The 14,668-nt window shown below is 41.7% G+C and overlaps 1 protein-coding gene across 1 annotated transcript in view; it reads right to left on the minus strand.

Annotated features, from left to right (window-relative positions):
* Positions 1 to 14,668, minus strand: part of LRRC56 (leucine rich repeat containing 56) — a 95,631-nt gene that overhangs the window by 66,504 nt on the left and 14,459 nt on the right. The window contains exon 3 of the mRNA XM_074996001.1: positions 9,159 to 9,324. Coding sequence (XP_074852102.1) covers positions 9,159 to 9,314 — 156 coding nt within the window. The 5' untranslated portion in view covers positions 9,315 to 9,324. The remainder of the gene's footprint in view (positions 1 to 9,158; positions 9,325 to 14,668) is intronic.

Consider the following 14,668-nt stretch of genomic DNA (forward strand, 5'->3'; position numbering starts at 1 on the left):
CCAGCCTCATCTCGCCCCTACCCCAAATAAATGCCACAGACTCATCAGAGCCGCTGCCAGGGCTGGAAGAGCTGCCAAAATGGCCAGGGCTGGAGGGGCCACTGCAGCGGCTGGTGCCACAGGGGGCCAAAAGAGCCGGGGGGAGTGGGCTCCAGCGAGGTGCAGCAGCTCTCCTCCCCCACCCCTGTGTGCCTGGAGCATGTTGGTATCCGGTCACCACCGCCTGCAATGGTGCTGAGCAGCAGCCAAGGTGTCGGAGGCTGGGGTGGCTATTCTCTACCTCTGTGCAGGTGGCCAGGAGCTGGGGGCTGGAGGAGCCACAGCACTGAGAGCTGCAGGAGGTGGAAGGAGCCAGGCCAGCATTCAGCTCCTCTCCTGGTAATTGGGAGAGGGAATGGAGGAGTGAAGGGGAAAATGGGGCAGGAGTGGGGAAGGGAAGAGGTGGGGCAGAGGACAGTAGTGAGTGATGGGCTGGGAAAGTCAGCGAATCTTCATGTAGTACATCAATTCGGCTATAATACACTTTCAGCATAAACAGACACCTCCTCCCCCCATTAATCCATTTACTGTATTAACATTGATAGTGAGCTACATTAAAGCAGAGTGATAAGATAACAATTCCCTCCCTCTCCTTTTTCTAGCCCTTATCGTGCTTTAATAGTTCGTCATAATTTTGCGCTTGTTTGTTCCATCTGTGGCCTTCCTGTCAAATTCATTTTGTTTATTTTTAGCAACGAAAAAAGGAAATTATTTAGTCAGTTCAATAACAATCCAACCAGTAGGTATAGGACATACCAATATTTTTGTTTCTCCCAAGAGTACAAGTATTAGCATATGAAATACACCCAAATCTCTCCAGCAATGGGAGTAACAACCAGTTCTGAATATAGTATGTGTGTATCACTTTGCAGAGCAAGAGCACTGCTGCAATTTATCAGGCAACGTAGTGGATCAAAATCCATAAAAAATCAAGACAAGTAAAATGCTTCCCTTTGTCTGTAAAGATCACACACACAAACCATGACAATGTCAGAAATTTTTTTAATAATGTGAAATATCTGGATGAACATTTGACCAAAATGATTTTAAGCTGCAAACAAGAGAAGATTCTTCCTGACTCCCATATAAGGTTTGCCCCTCAAAATTTAAAGTCAAAGTAGTGATTCAAGGCAGGTACAATCACTACTTTCAATACAGAATCAAACCTATTGGGAAATCTGGGGCACAGCCTTGATAAACTAAGCATTATACTTCAAGTATTTTCTTTGCAGTTAATTAGTTTGGGGTTTGGGCCAAATTATTCCCTTCTGTGGAAAAATAAACAAAAACTAACCTGTAAAGCTATAGAAGTTATGCACTACTTTGAGAGTCTTTAGTAATAGAACCTCTGCAACAATCCTTGATCTGAAAAACTTTCACTGGGGGATTTCACGCAGTGCCAGAGTACACTAACAAAACCCCAAAAAAGATATTATGAAGATAACACCAATATTTTCTTCAACAGTGCCTCAATAAAACAATAATAAGATGCAAGAGTGGAACACCTTGTACTGCTATAAACTAAGAAGTAAATCGTGAGTTTACATGGAGCATCATAGATTTCAGTGGGGGCTATACAGTGCTGGAAGATGTGAGGGGAACTAAGGCTCCTGATCATATAACTTACCAAGGGTACACCTACACTAGAGGGTTTTGGTGACAAAACTATCGTTTTGTTGACAAACCCATGGAGCATCCACACTACAAATGTATTCTGTTGATATACTACCGACAGAACTCAGCACTTTTGTTGACAGCCTTCTGCCTCTTTCCCATGAGGCAGAACGTCTTTCTCAACAGAAACAACAAGAAGTTCTGTGGCACCGTATAGACTAACAGATATTTTGGAGCACAAGCTTTCATGGGCAAAGACCTGCCACGAAAGCTTATGCCCCTAGTACCTGTTAGTTTTCACAGTGCCACAGAACTTGTTGTTTTTGAAGATACAGACGAACTCATTTACCCTTCTGATATTTCTCAACAGACTCTATTAATAAAAAAGTCATGTGTATGCTCTGGGGGGCCCTTTGTCAACATACAGGGCTTCTGGGTCACTGGGAAGCCCTGTCTGCTGTGCTTCCAGTGGGCCATTCTGTCGAGAGAGTGGCCAGGCAGTTGAGCTGCTCTTTGCTGCTAGAGTGAATCAACAGAGTGATCTGTTTTCGTGTGTGGCTGCAATCTGTTGACAAAAGGTTTGCTGGAAGATATCTTCCGACAGTAACTTCTGTTGACAGATCATAGATAATAGCCCAAGTCTGTACAGATAGTTTGCAGGATGAGGTCCTAGGCATGTTCTTGCATGAATAAAAAATACATCTGCTTTAGTACATATGTGTGTTTACATTTTATTTTAATTTCACTCTTGTATTCAATTTCTTTTTTGGAAGAATGCAGAGACTAGAACACATTAATAACATGCAAAATTTTCACAGCCAAAGACATAGTAACAAACTTACCATAAATGTGCTTTTAAAAATAAAACCAAACCTTTCACACATCTTGATAATTAATGGCATGTGGTTGTTTCAAAAACTCCCCACTTGAAGATTTGTTTCAGATTAAGTGTTTGAACAGTGGCTCTATTTTTACACTTGAAAAACCTGAGGAAGTGACTTTATGGAAACAGCTGTTTCAATTTATCAACATAAAGTTCAAAGGAAAGATAAATTAGATATGTTATTAAAACAAGCTGTAAATATTGTTAATGTTTCCTTGACAATGTCATATAATTTTTCCTTTGAAGAGGAAGTGTGTTCCAACAATGCCAACACAAAAATCAGTTCTCGTGGAAATAAGTGACCATATACAGTAGAAACCAGATAGACAAAACACATTCATTTCATACTCGTTCTCACAAATGGACTTCTCTATTAACTTGAAAACATGAAGCCTGGAAGTGCTTGAACCTAATCCAATCCACTAGGGTGTGGACACAAAGTAAACTCAAGGATTGAACTCGCAACCCTGGGTTTACAAGGCCAATGCTCATCACAGCTAAATACAAGATGGAACAGGTGGGTAATAATTTTTGATAGGGGGACACTTCAAAATCTGGAAAATGATCAAGGTCCGAAATCTTCCATGATAGTAATGGAGGAGGTAAGGGGTCTGGAAAGGAGGTTGGGTGCAAAAGGGAGCTTGGGCTAATGGATTGAGGTGTAGGAAGGAGTTTTGGTGGTGGTTGTGACCTGGGGCAGCACTCTGGGGTGTAGGAGGTGGTGAAGGGGTTTGGGTTGAGACCTAGGGCAGGAAGGAGTTGTGACCAGTGCTCCCCCTATTTTTCTCCATTTGTGGGCAGAATAAATTTTGTTATGGTACCAAGCCACATACAGATGTGTACCACCAACAGAAACACATGCTACCCACTGTGGATGGCTGTGGGTGTTCTGGTAATCAGCTAGGAAGCACATGAATCTATCTTGCGCAGTCACCCAAGTGCTCATCTTATAGGGAAAGTGGCAGGGGACTGCAGTGTAGGGATCTGGGTTGTGACCTGGGTCAGGGGACTTCAGGGCAGGAGGGGTGCAAGCATTTGGTCTGTAATCTAAGGGGGAAGGATGAAATGAGACAAGGGGAAGGGGATTGCAGTGCAGAAGGAGGGGCAGAGGATTAGGGTTATGTGGGGAGAGGGGCTGGAGCGCCAGAGACAGGCTCGGGCTGGGAGCCTTACCTGAGCAGCTCCCCGCCAGCAGCCCAGCAGGGCCCTGAGATAGGCTGTCTGCCTGCTGCAGCCCCAGACTGCTCCCTGCAGCTCTCTGCTCCAGATGCTGGTGGGGAGGAGAAGGTTTTGCGCACTGCTCCCCCCCACACCAACAAAATCTGAACTCCTGCTGGTCAGAAGCCATAAACTGGCCAGTGGGAGCTGAAATATTTGCAAGAGGGCAGGAGCAGCTTACAAAGCCTCTCCTTTCCTCCCGGCATCCTGAGCAGAGATCAACAGGGAGCAGGAAGCAGCTTAAAGCAGCAGCTCTCTGCTCTGTGCCTGAAGCGGTCCATGGGCTGGATCTGGTAGCTTGGTGAGCCGGATCTAGCCCATGGGCCATATCTTGCCCATCCCTGGCAAAAGTACATTTAGCAAAAGTAATTAGCACATTATTGTAGTTGATCATTCAAGGTGAAGAACTCTGCGTAGCTCAAATGCTTGTCTTTCACAAACAGAAATTGGTCCAATAACAGAAATTACCTCACTGACCTTGACTCTCTAAAACCCTGGGACTGACATGGAGACAGCACCACTGCATGCAAGGTTGCTTCGACAGTTTCCCAGAATATTTATCTTAGGTACTTTTTGTAAGTAGTCCGTCGTGTCCAACGATGACGTCTTGAGCTTGCACAGGCTCATCAGTTGTGAACTCGCCTGTGTCTGAGGAGTCCAAGCTTTGAACTGCATGGGCATTCACAGTGGGGGCAAGGGAATTGTCCTGGCTCTGTTGGTGCGGCTGCTGCTGTTGCTTTCTCCCTCTCATGAGCATCAATGAGGCATATGCGTCGCTGCTCTTCAAAGCTGTCATACGTGTGTCGTATGAGAGCACGCCAGTCTGTTCGGTCTTTTGCATGCTGCTCTAGCTGATCTGGTTTTAAACCAGCATGACCAATGTTGGCCTTCACACAGTCTCTATACCTCTTGCGAGGCCTGTCTTGATTCCTTTTGCCCTGGGAGAGTTCACCATAGAGGAGTTGCTTAGGGATTCTTGACTCCTCCATTCGTATGACGTGCCCTGTCCAGAAAAGCTGGGCTTTCAGAATCATGGCTTCCATGTTCGTGGTTCCTGCTCTGTGCAGGACTTCCAGGTTCGTAACTCTGTCCTGCCATCGAATGTGCAGTATTGACTTCAGGCTGCGTGTGTGGAAGTGTTCCAGCAGTTTTATATGTTTTCTGTACAAGGTCCAGGTTTCACAGCCATTAAGGACACTAGTCAGGACTACAGCCTTGTATACATTCAGTTTAGTGAACTGTTGGATATTGTGCTGATTCAACACTCGCGCTCTCAGACGTCCTAGTGCCCAGCTGGCCTGGCAGATTCTGGCATTGATTTCTTTGTCAAGGGAGCCATCATTGGCTATCACACCGCCAAAGTACTTGAACTCCTCTACTGTTTTTAACTCTGTTCCTTCAATAAAGATTGAAGCAGGGAGAATGGGAGATCCTGGAGCAGGTTGAAACAGCACTTCGATCTTTCCTAGGCTGATGGTCAAACCAAAGAGGCAAGTGGCATCAGCAAACTTGTTGACGATGAGCTGGAGATCAGATTCCTTGTGTGCCATAAGTGCACAGTCATCAGCAGGGGAGGTTCAGGTTGGACATTAGGAAAAAGTTCCTAACTGTCAGGGTGATCAAACACTGGAACGAATTGCCAAGGGAGGTGGTAAAATCTCCATCACTGGAGCTATTTAAGAAGAGGTTAGATAGATGGCTTTCAGGGATGGTCTAGAAAGTGCTTGGTCCTGCCATGAGGGCAGGGGGCTGGACTCGATGGCCTCTCGAGGTCCCTTCCAGTCCTACTCTTCTATGATTCTATGATTCATCTGCAGACAGGAGAGGTGTGGTACTTGGTTTTGAAGGTCCATATATAGCTTTGATAGCACTGAAGAACATCTTGGAGTTCTAGGTGTCAGTGTAGTATTGGACTTCATCAGCTTTACTCTCCCACCACTCATCTTGCATTTTGCAAAGTGCTGTTTGCACCTGGATCTGAAGGTGTTTGAAATGATCACATTTGGAGATTGAGGACTGATCGTTTTGCCATAGCAGAAATGCATTCTGTTTTTCCTCTAAGATCTTCATGATGGCCTCATCATTTTCATCAAACCAATCTTGGTGAATTCTCTTTTTCAGTCCTAGTGTTGACTTGGCTGACTCCATCACCAGGGTTTTGAACTGGTCCCACTTTTGTGTTGGGTCTCCAGTCAGAAGTCCATGGGACATCAGCACTTCATCAAGGCAGGCTGCGAATTTCTCACGATAATCAGTATGTTGCAGCTTCCTGATGTTGAAGGAGGGTCTGACAACCTTGAGCTTCTTGCGGTGCAGTGGTGTGATGTGCAGCATAAGGACTGATCTGACAAGTCTATGATCAGTCCAGCACTCAGCTCCCCACATGGCCATGGTGATCTTAACATCTCGAATGTCCCGCCTGCGACTGATGACATAGTCAATCAGGTGCCACTGTTTTGATCTCGGGTGCATCCATGTGGTCTTGTATTTATCGGCTTGCCTGAAGAGAGTGTTGGTAATCGTCAGGTCCTTTTCTGCACACAAGCTCAGCAGAAGGCGGCCACTGGCATTCATGTTACCAACACCACGATGCCCCAGCACCCCTTTCCAGGTCCCACAGTTCTTGCCAACCCTAGCACTGAAGTCACCCAACAGGAGAAGCTTGTCACTAGGAGGAGTTGCTTTCACAAGATGGTCAAGGTCCTCATAGAAACTTTCTTTTGCTTCGTTGCTGCTAGTCAGTGTGGGGGCGTAAGCACTGATGACTGTAACACGTGGCGAGAGGTGTTGAGGGGGGAAACGGAGCTTGATCAGACGCTCACTGATGCAAGTTAGTAGGTCAGAAAGCTGGTGCAGAAGTGATGTCTTGATGGCAAGTCACACTCCATGGATTCTGTCTTCATTTTCTGGCCTGCCTTTCCAGAAGAAGGTGTAACCTCCTTTTGGTTTGCAGATGGATTCTTCCTCTGCTAGTATGGTCTTGCTCAGGATGGCTATGTCAATGTTATAATGTGCCAGTTCTCTTGCTATGAGGGCTGTTCTTCTCTCAGGCCGCATAGCATTCTCCCTGTCCAAGAGGGTGCAAACGTTCCATGCTGCAAATATTATCTTTCTTTTCACTGTTTAGGTACATTTTAGTCCATATATATATATATATATATATATATATATATATATATATATATATATATATATATATAACACGGGGCATAATCTGTTGTCAAAGTGTAACTGACAACAAGCAGATACACAGTAAGACTTCACAGTCTTTCAACGCAGTCAAAAGAAACTCAACAAGGTACATAATAAAAGGTGGCAAGTATTCATGAGTTTATATTCTGTACTCACAAAGTGATGATTTATACATCTAAACAGTTCATGAACTTAAGGAGCATCAATGGAAGAGGGCAGATTTGATTGTAACCTGTTATATAATTGAGAGGGCACTGCCACATTCTTATTTTTATTATTTGTATTACGTAGCACCCAGGAACCCTAGTCATGGATCAGCATCCCATTGTGATTCTTACACAGTAAAAAAACATTATAAATTGGGAACCTGGAGAAAGTAATAAGAAAGGAATTAAACAGCATTTCAGTTCTTTGAAAGCTATTACCTCCATGGATCAGGTGTAATTCATATTTTCTCCCATTCAGAAACAGCAGGATTCCCCTTGTTCCAGACAGGTGGTGGCAGTAAAGATGCACCCCACTACTCATCCCAGCAGATGGGTAGTGCTGCATGGAGGAGGGGTAAGCCCACTACACTTCTTCTCAGGCCACACAGCAACTCCTCTGTGTTGATGTGGCAAGGCCCCTCAGAGCAGTGGGTCTCTGAATTTACATTCCATTGAGATGCATGGTGCGATTCATATCTCTCAGGGCTATTGACACAGGCTGTCTGGAGACTCAAACAAACATCACTGCATTGATTATACTCATGTCAACTGTTCAATTTGTGTTCTCCAACTTTGAGAGCTACAAAAGCTACAAAACTGCTTGTTTTCTTAAAATGAAAACTTAGAACCTAACTTCAAGAACTGCAGTATCCAGCCAGTAACCGAGTACTTGTTCTACCCTTTGTAGAGCAGAATGAATAGGAGCATTTCAACTAACTGGAGTTACACTTCTGTTCTTCCTAAAGGGATGATGAATTTCTCTGTGGCTTTTTAGTTGCCATCAACTTACCCTCCCACAAAACAGGAGCTGAGGACCAGGGGATCTAGGCAGCGCACAGATGGAATGGCCCCATATTCTCACTATTCCCCTGGGCTGCCCAAAGCACAGCCTCAGCCCCATCACTCTTGCACAAAGCTCTGCCACGAATCTCCGCTCTGTGACATCCAGGAAGGTTCAGTCTTTATTGCAACTTCTCTGTTGCTTCGCCCACTGCCCGCAGCATACCTCAGCTTTTCAGGACCCCAAAGGTTTCTGTTCTTCACTAGTATTCTAAATAACACATATAGTAAACTCTGTCTTAACTGGTATTCTATTATCCAGAACTCTCAAATAATCAACATTTTAACCATAGGTAAATTTTAGTTACGTTTTCCATATGTACAGTATAGTGAAAGTAAATACAAATAAACACAGCAAATAAAGGATAAGTTTAAAGGGTACAATACTACTGCTGTTGGTAAATAAAGTACTCTGCATACTTTTTTTTTTGTTTCTTAATAGCTAATCTTGTTTTTCTTTCGTGTTATGCATTTCAAGGCATACCTCTCTATTATCCAAAATATTTGAATATCCAGGAACCTCCTGGTCTCGGGGCTGCTGAATATGAAACAGGTTACTGTACTGTGAAATACAGGCTTTCTGCACAATAGATTTCAATGCATCATTTTCTTACTTAAGGCCATACCAAAACCATTCTCCCTTGTCAGAAACCAGAATGGCTTTCAAGTGTGCTTTGACAGAAGTGGAAAACTAGGCACTTTGATAAATTGAAAAAATAAAAAAAAACCCTTTAGTATTTTATTAATTAGCTGTCAATACTAATATATAGGCAAGTAAAAGTAGCGTTAGGATGATTTTACTCTATTCAGGAATCAAAATTTAAATGTTTATTGCATTTTGGATTTCCAGCACATAGTGCATGTGGAAACTCCGTTTTAGAAAGAATTAATTAGATCTGTTTTGAATTATGATTATGCCTACCTCATAAAGTTGATAACAAACATGGAAGAAACTACATTGATCATATCTGTATATTAAACAGGACAAGACTTAGACAAATGTACATGTGAAATTATCTTAAGCTAGAAGCCACTTTACATGAAATCCTAATTTTCAACTGTTCCATAGTTATGCAATCTTGATTAGAGTTGCTAACAAGCAACGACAGTGTAAACATATGCCAGTGTGTTCCTCACAGCTGCATTAAAAATGAGAGGCCACTCACCAGTTTTCTGGGGGAAAGATATTCATCCATAAGTAGCTCTCCATCATCTTTAATCAGTGGGCTGGGATTCAAGAGACCTTGCCACCTTAAATCAGTCACCCGGACAGTGGCTGAGCCTGGCCGGAGAACTCTGCTAAGGTTTCGACTTAGTTCCATTTCATATGGCCTAAACAATAAAAACAAAAACAAGAATTAGTTGTCTTTTTCGGTATTTACTACATACTCTTAACAAAGGTTAATTTGACTAATACTGAGAGTTGGTAGGATTATAAGGCATCATAAATGACCAGAAACAAATAGGAACTAAATCAACACATAATAAGATATTCAACCAACTTCCACCATATATTCTATGCCCTTTTCACTCTTCTCCTTTAGCTTCTAGTGATCTCATCTCAGGTCCTGTCTTGCCATGATAAATCTAGACTGCAAGCATTTTGGGGCAAGAACTTTGTCTTTTACTAGTTCTATAAAATTCTACGCTATATACAAAAATGTTCTCAAACAATCATACATTTGTATGTGTGCATTCATACACATGCTGGCAAGAGTCAGAAGCAATCAGATGTACCTGACAAATTGTATGACCATTTTTGCATTACAGAAAGTTCTTTTACAGCTATTTACTTCTATTTGGCAATAAAAAATATCAAAGATAAACAAAACTAATTTTTAAATAAATTAACATGAGGCTAGAGAGAAAAACCTCGCTCAGTTGAGGGAGCCCCTGCAGTTTTTTCAAGTTTTCCATCCCTATTATGACATAATACCTCATAATCCATTTTATCATTAGGAAAGTAATGAAACCCACCAGGCAATCATAATTGCCTGATGAGTCTTTAGAGAAACAAGGGGAGTGAGGTTTATTGAACCAACTTCAGTAGGTGAAAGAGACAAGCTTTCAGGCTTACAGAAGACTCTTATTTGGGTCTTTTACCATTTTTCTGGGTGGGCTTATTGGGGACCATAGTGGCTTTCTCATTTACCTGCAGAGTTGTTGTCGAGCATTTAGTGCACTGAAGGAGTTTCACCAGACATTGTGATAAGCAGATCCATGGATTTTGAAAGATGCACTGTGGGTTATATTGATCACTGTAGCAGTAGAAATACAGCTGCAGGTTTTTGCATCTGCTGTTATGGCAGGGTCTGTTGCCACTTTGGACTGATGTCCTACATTACTTTCCCACAAGCAAACTAGGGAAACAGAATCTAGATGAATTCACTACTAGGTGGGTGCACAACTGGTTGAAAGACTACACTCAAACAGTAGTTTATCAATGATTTGTTCTGAGACTGAGTGAGTGTATATAGAGGGTCCTGAAGGGGCCAGTCCTGCATCCAGTATTATTCAATATTTTCATTAGAGGCTTGAATAATAGAGTGAAAAGTATGTTTAATAAATGTACAGATGACACCAGGCTTGGAGAGGTTGAAGTACTTTGGAGACACGATGCAAAAGGACCTTAATAAATTAGATAATTAGTCTGAAGTCAACAAATTGTAATTCAATAAAGATAGGTGCAAAGTGCTTCACTTAGAAAGAAAAGTCAAATAGAGAAGCAAAATGGGAAATGGCTAGTTAGGTGGTAATACTGCTGAAAGGGATATGGGGTTTATAGTAGATCATAAACTGAGTATAAGTCAACAATGTGATGCAGCTGCCAAAAAAAAAAGTTAATATCGTTCTGGGCTGCATTAACAGGAGTGATATATTCTACGACAAAAAAGCAGTCAAGTAGCTCTTTAAAGACTAACAAAATAATTTATTAGGTGATGAGCTTTCATGGGAAGGACCCACTTCTTCAGATCATAGCCTTACCAGGAGAGACTCAATATAAAGAGCACAGAGGTATTTTTGGACACCAGATTTTAAGAAAGATGTGGACAAATTGGAGACAGTCCAGAGGAGAGTAACACAAATTATGTAAGTTTTAGAATACCTGACCTATGAGGAAGATTTTAAAAAATAGGTAAATTTAGTCTTAAGAAAAGAAGATTGGATGAGAGATTGATTACAGCCTGCAGTTATGTTACAGGCTGTTATAAAGAGGATGATCAGCTGTTTTCTATGTCTGCTGAAGGTGGGACAAAAAGGAATGGGCTTAATCCTCAGCATGGGAGAGTTGGTTAGATATTAGGGAAAGACTTCTAACTATCAGGTAGTTAAGATCTGGAGTAGGCTTCCAAGGAATGTTGTGGATTCTCTGTCTTGGAGGTATATAAAAGCAGGTTGGATGAACACCTGTCAGGGATGGTCTAGGTTTACTTGGCTCTGCCTCAGCACAGGTGACTGGACTAGATCAATTCTTGAGGTCTCTTCCATCTCTACATTTCTGTGATTCCACTGAAAAAATTTCCTACTCTTTTCACGTCAAATTCACTAGCTCTGAACCATAACACAGTTTAATACCTAAAAATATTAAAGAGCTAATTCTTCTGCACCCTCTTGTTGTTTTTAATATTTTAGCCACTTATAAATAAGCACCATAAAAGGACATTTGAGTGGAAGCATGAGGTCCATAGCTTCTAAAACAGCAGAACTGACCATTAAAAAGAAGTGGAAGAAAGGATCCTGAAAAGCTTGAGTTCCTAACTCTTTAGATGATGTCACAGCACACATATATTCACTATTATTTTCAAATGTCCCACCAGTTTTACTCTTTCCTGTTGCAATTTCCTTCACTATCATATCATTCTTTCACAAAGTTCTGTTCAGAGGGGAGACTCTGCCCATCTATCTCCATCCACTGAGAGCCTGAATTTTTCCGCTATGGCCTAAATTAATATACTTTCCTTCCTATAAAAAAAATGTAGGTTGGGTTTTTCAAAAGTGCCTGTGGGACTCATGGAATACCCTCCAAGTCTTAGTTTTCTTATATGGTTGGCTCTTTTTTACATGTTCCTACAGAGGAGGAGAATACCAATTATGATGAAAGGCAAATTTTAATTAAAAACTAGTGTCAAACTACATAAACACCTCCTAGATGGACATATATCCTGTATATGCTGAGGAAACAGCATTAAATTACAGCCATGATATTGCCATGGCCAGGTTTGCAGACAGCCCTCTAAGAAAATGCCAAGTAAGAATAAGAATAATCTATGTGAAAGGGTGATGGGGGTCAGCATTCCCCATATTAGATCTGAATGGGAACACATTAATGGCCTGTCTTTGGCCAAGCAGTATGCACATATCAGTGTGAACCATGATCTCTGATTCTCAGGCCATGACAATTAACACTCCCCATTGTTTCCTGTCATCAAAGTTTTGTGAAGAACCCTTACACCACAGTTATGGGCCAGATATGCCAGAAATCAATTCAATTAACTTTGATCTTTCTTGTCCCTAGCTGACTGTGGGTTATCTGCCATATGCCTATGCAGATTGCTGGGAAGAATGCAATCCAATTAGTCTAGGCAATGTTAGCTTTATTCAAAACTTTGACTAATACCAGCTCTCAATTGCCCAAAATAGTCAGCTCTTGTTGATAAGAAGCAGAACAGAAGACTGTAAAATAAAATGACAAAAATAAGCAAAGGAAGCCTAGTTTTGCTTGGAGAATTCATTGTCCAGTATCTGGGGGGGCTGCAGTGGGGGGACTAGAGTGTGTATGGCAGGTAAATAAGTATGGCTGTTTTGTTAGATTATTTATAACGGTTGATAGTTCCCTTTAATTCAAGTAAAGATATCATCATCAGGTGACAGATCTGCCTACTCTATAGACTCAGTATGTTTTTCTGAAGATTGAGAGCCTGGAATTATTGATGTGCTCCATCAGTGCAAATTGTAACTGTGCTAATAGCAGGAATGGGCAGACACAGGCATTAAAGAGTTAATATACTTACATAAAAGAAATTATTTCTTATCATTTCAGTCCATTGCTACATTTCGAAATGTCCTCTCATCACTGGCACATGTGTTGATGTAGCACTTACTTATGGTTTGACAAGGAAATCAATTTGAGATTTAATATCTGAAGTCATCTCTTAATTCTATATTTCCTGCTATTGATCTGTTACTCACAATGACTGGAGTAGTAAGGAGAATAATATTTTCATTACAAATTGCTTCTGCTGAGACAAGAATTGTTATCAGTAAACAATATCAGTCTTCTGAGGAGTACTTCCACCATGTTAAAATTTCTTCCAGAGAGATAGGACTTTGAGGAATCATGTCTAGAATGAAAACTACAAGACAGTGATGCAGAAATCCTAAAGGTGAAGTATACTACTCAAATAAAAATCCAGTTAATCCCAGAAATATGCTGGGACAGATGGCAAAACTACTGCATCCACAGGAGGTAGATGCAGTGATTGTCCCTGATGGCAATAGAACCTCCTTTGTCCAGGTGAGAAGAGGGGGAAAAAATCTTTTCTCAATACAGACTGGCTGCTGAGCTCCTTATACACTGCAGGCTCTCCTTGCCTCTATCACATCTTGGGGCAGGCCTACCCTACAGCAGAAGGTTGAATTAAGATACTTAATTCCATCAACATTAATTACATAGCTGGAGTCAATGTGCATTGATTCAGGCTTCCGTGCTGTCTCCAATAAGAGAGATCAACGGGAGTGGTCGCTCCCGTCAACTTCCCTTACTCCTAACAAGCAGCAGGAGTACTGGCGCTGACACTGGTGTCCCATAAGTCTGATTTAGCACATTCCTACCAGGCATGTTAAATCAAACTACAGGAGATTGACCGCAGCAGCTTTGATCTTCCTGGAAGTGTAGACGTGCTCTTACACAAAAACATTGCATTCTGAAACAGGTAAAATAGGTCACTATCAGACCAATCATTAAAAAAACAGGAAACCCACGTTATAAATAGCCCTACTAACCTTAGTGGGATTATTCACCTGGATAAATGCCATATTAACCATATGTACCAATGATTGCAGGATTGAGGACATGGGTCTTTATTCAGCAAGGTATTTAAGTAGATGACAAATTGTAAGCACATGAACAGTCCCACTGAAGTCTATGGTTAGGACATGGAGTCATGAATTCTAATCTCCCAACACTTACTTTGTAGCCCCAACCAATCACTTAAGTGGCTAAATTTCAAAATGGAGGTGATGATAATACTGACCCTACTTACCTTCACTACAGGTGTGTTGCGAAGATCACTTCTACAACAGATTGAACATGTAAGGTTATATTGGATATAAGTGATAGACGTTATTGTTATTAAAACAAAATTATCCTCAGACTATTGTGTTATTAGAATTCCCAGTAGAATCCTCTTCTCTACCAATTTCTCCCTGGTAAATTGATGTGATTAGGCCCTGGCAAACTGGTAAACCTCCAAGATTTCACTGCCTTTTAAAAAGATTTATATACAAGTTAATGGTGATGTAGTGCAGTTCAATGAACTCTGCAAGGGCAAAAGGAATCAAGGTAGGCCTCAAAAGACTGCATGAAGGCCAACATTGCTCATGCTGGTTTAAAACCAGATCAGCTAGAGCAGCATGCAAAAGACCGAACAGGCTGGCGTGCTCTCGTACGACACGC

This window comes from Carettochelys insculpta, chromosome 6, assembly GCF_033958435.1.
Source record: "Carettochelys insculpta isolate YL-2023 chromosome 6, ASM3395843v1, whole genome shotgun sequence".
Classification (NCBI taxonomy): domain Eukaryota; kingdom Metazoa; phylum Chordata; order Testudines; family Carettochelyidae; genus Carettochelys; species Carettochelys insculpta.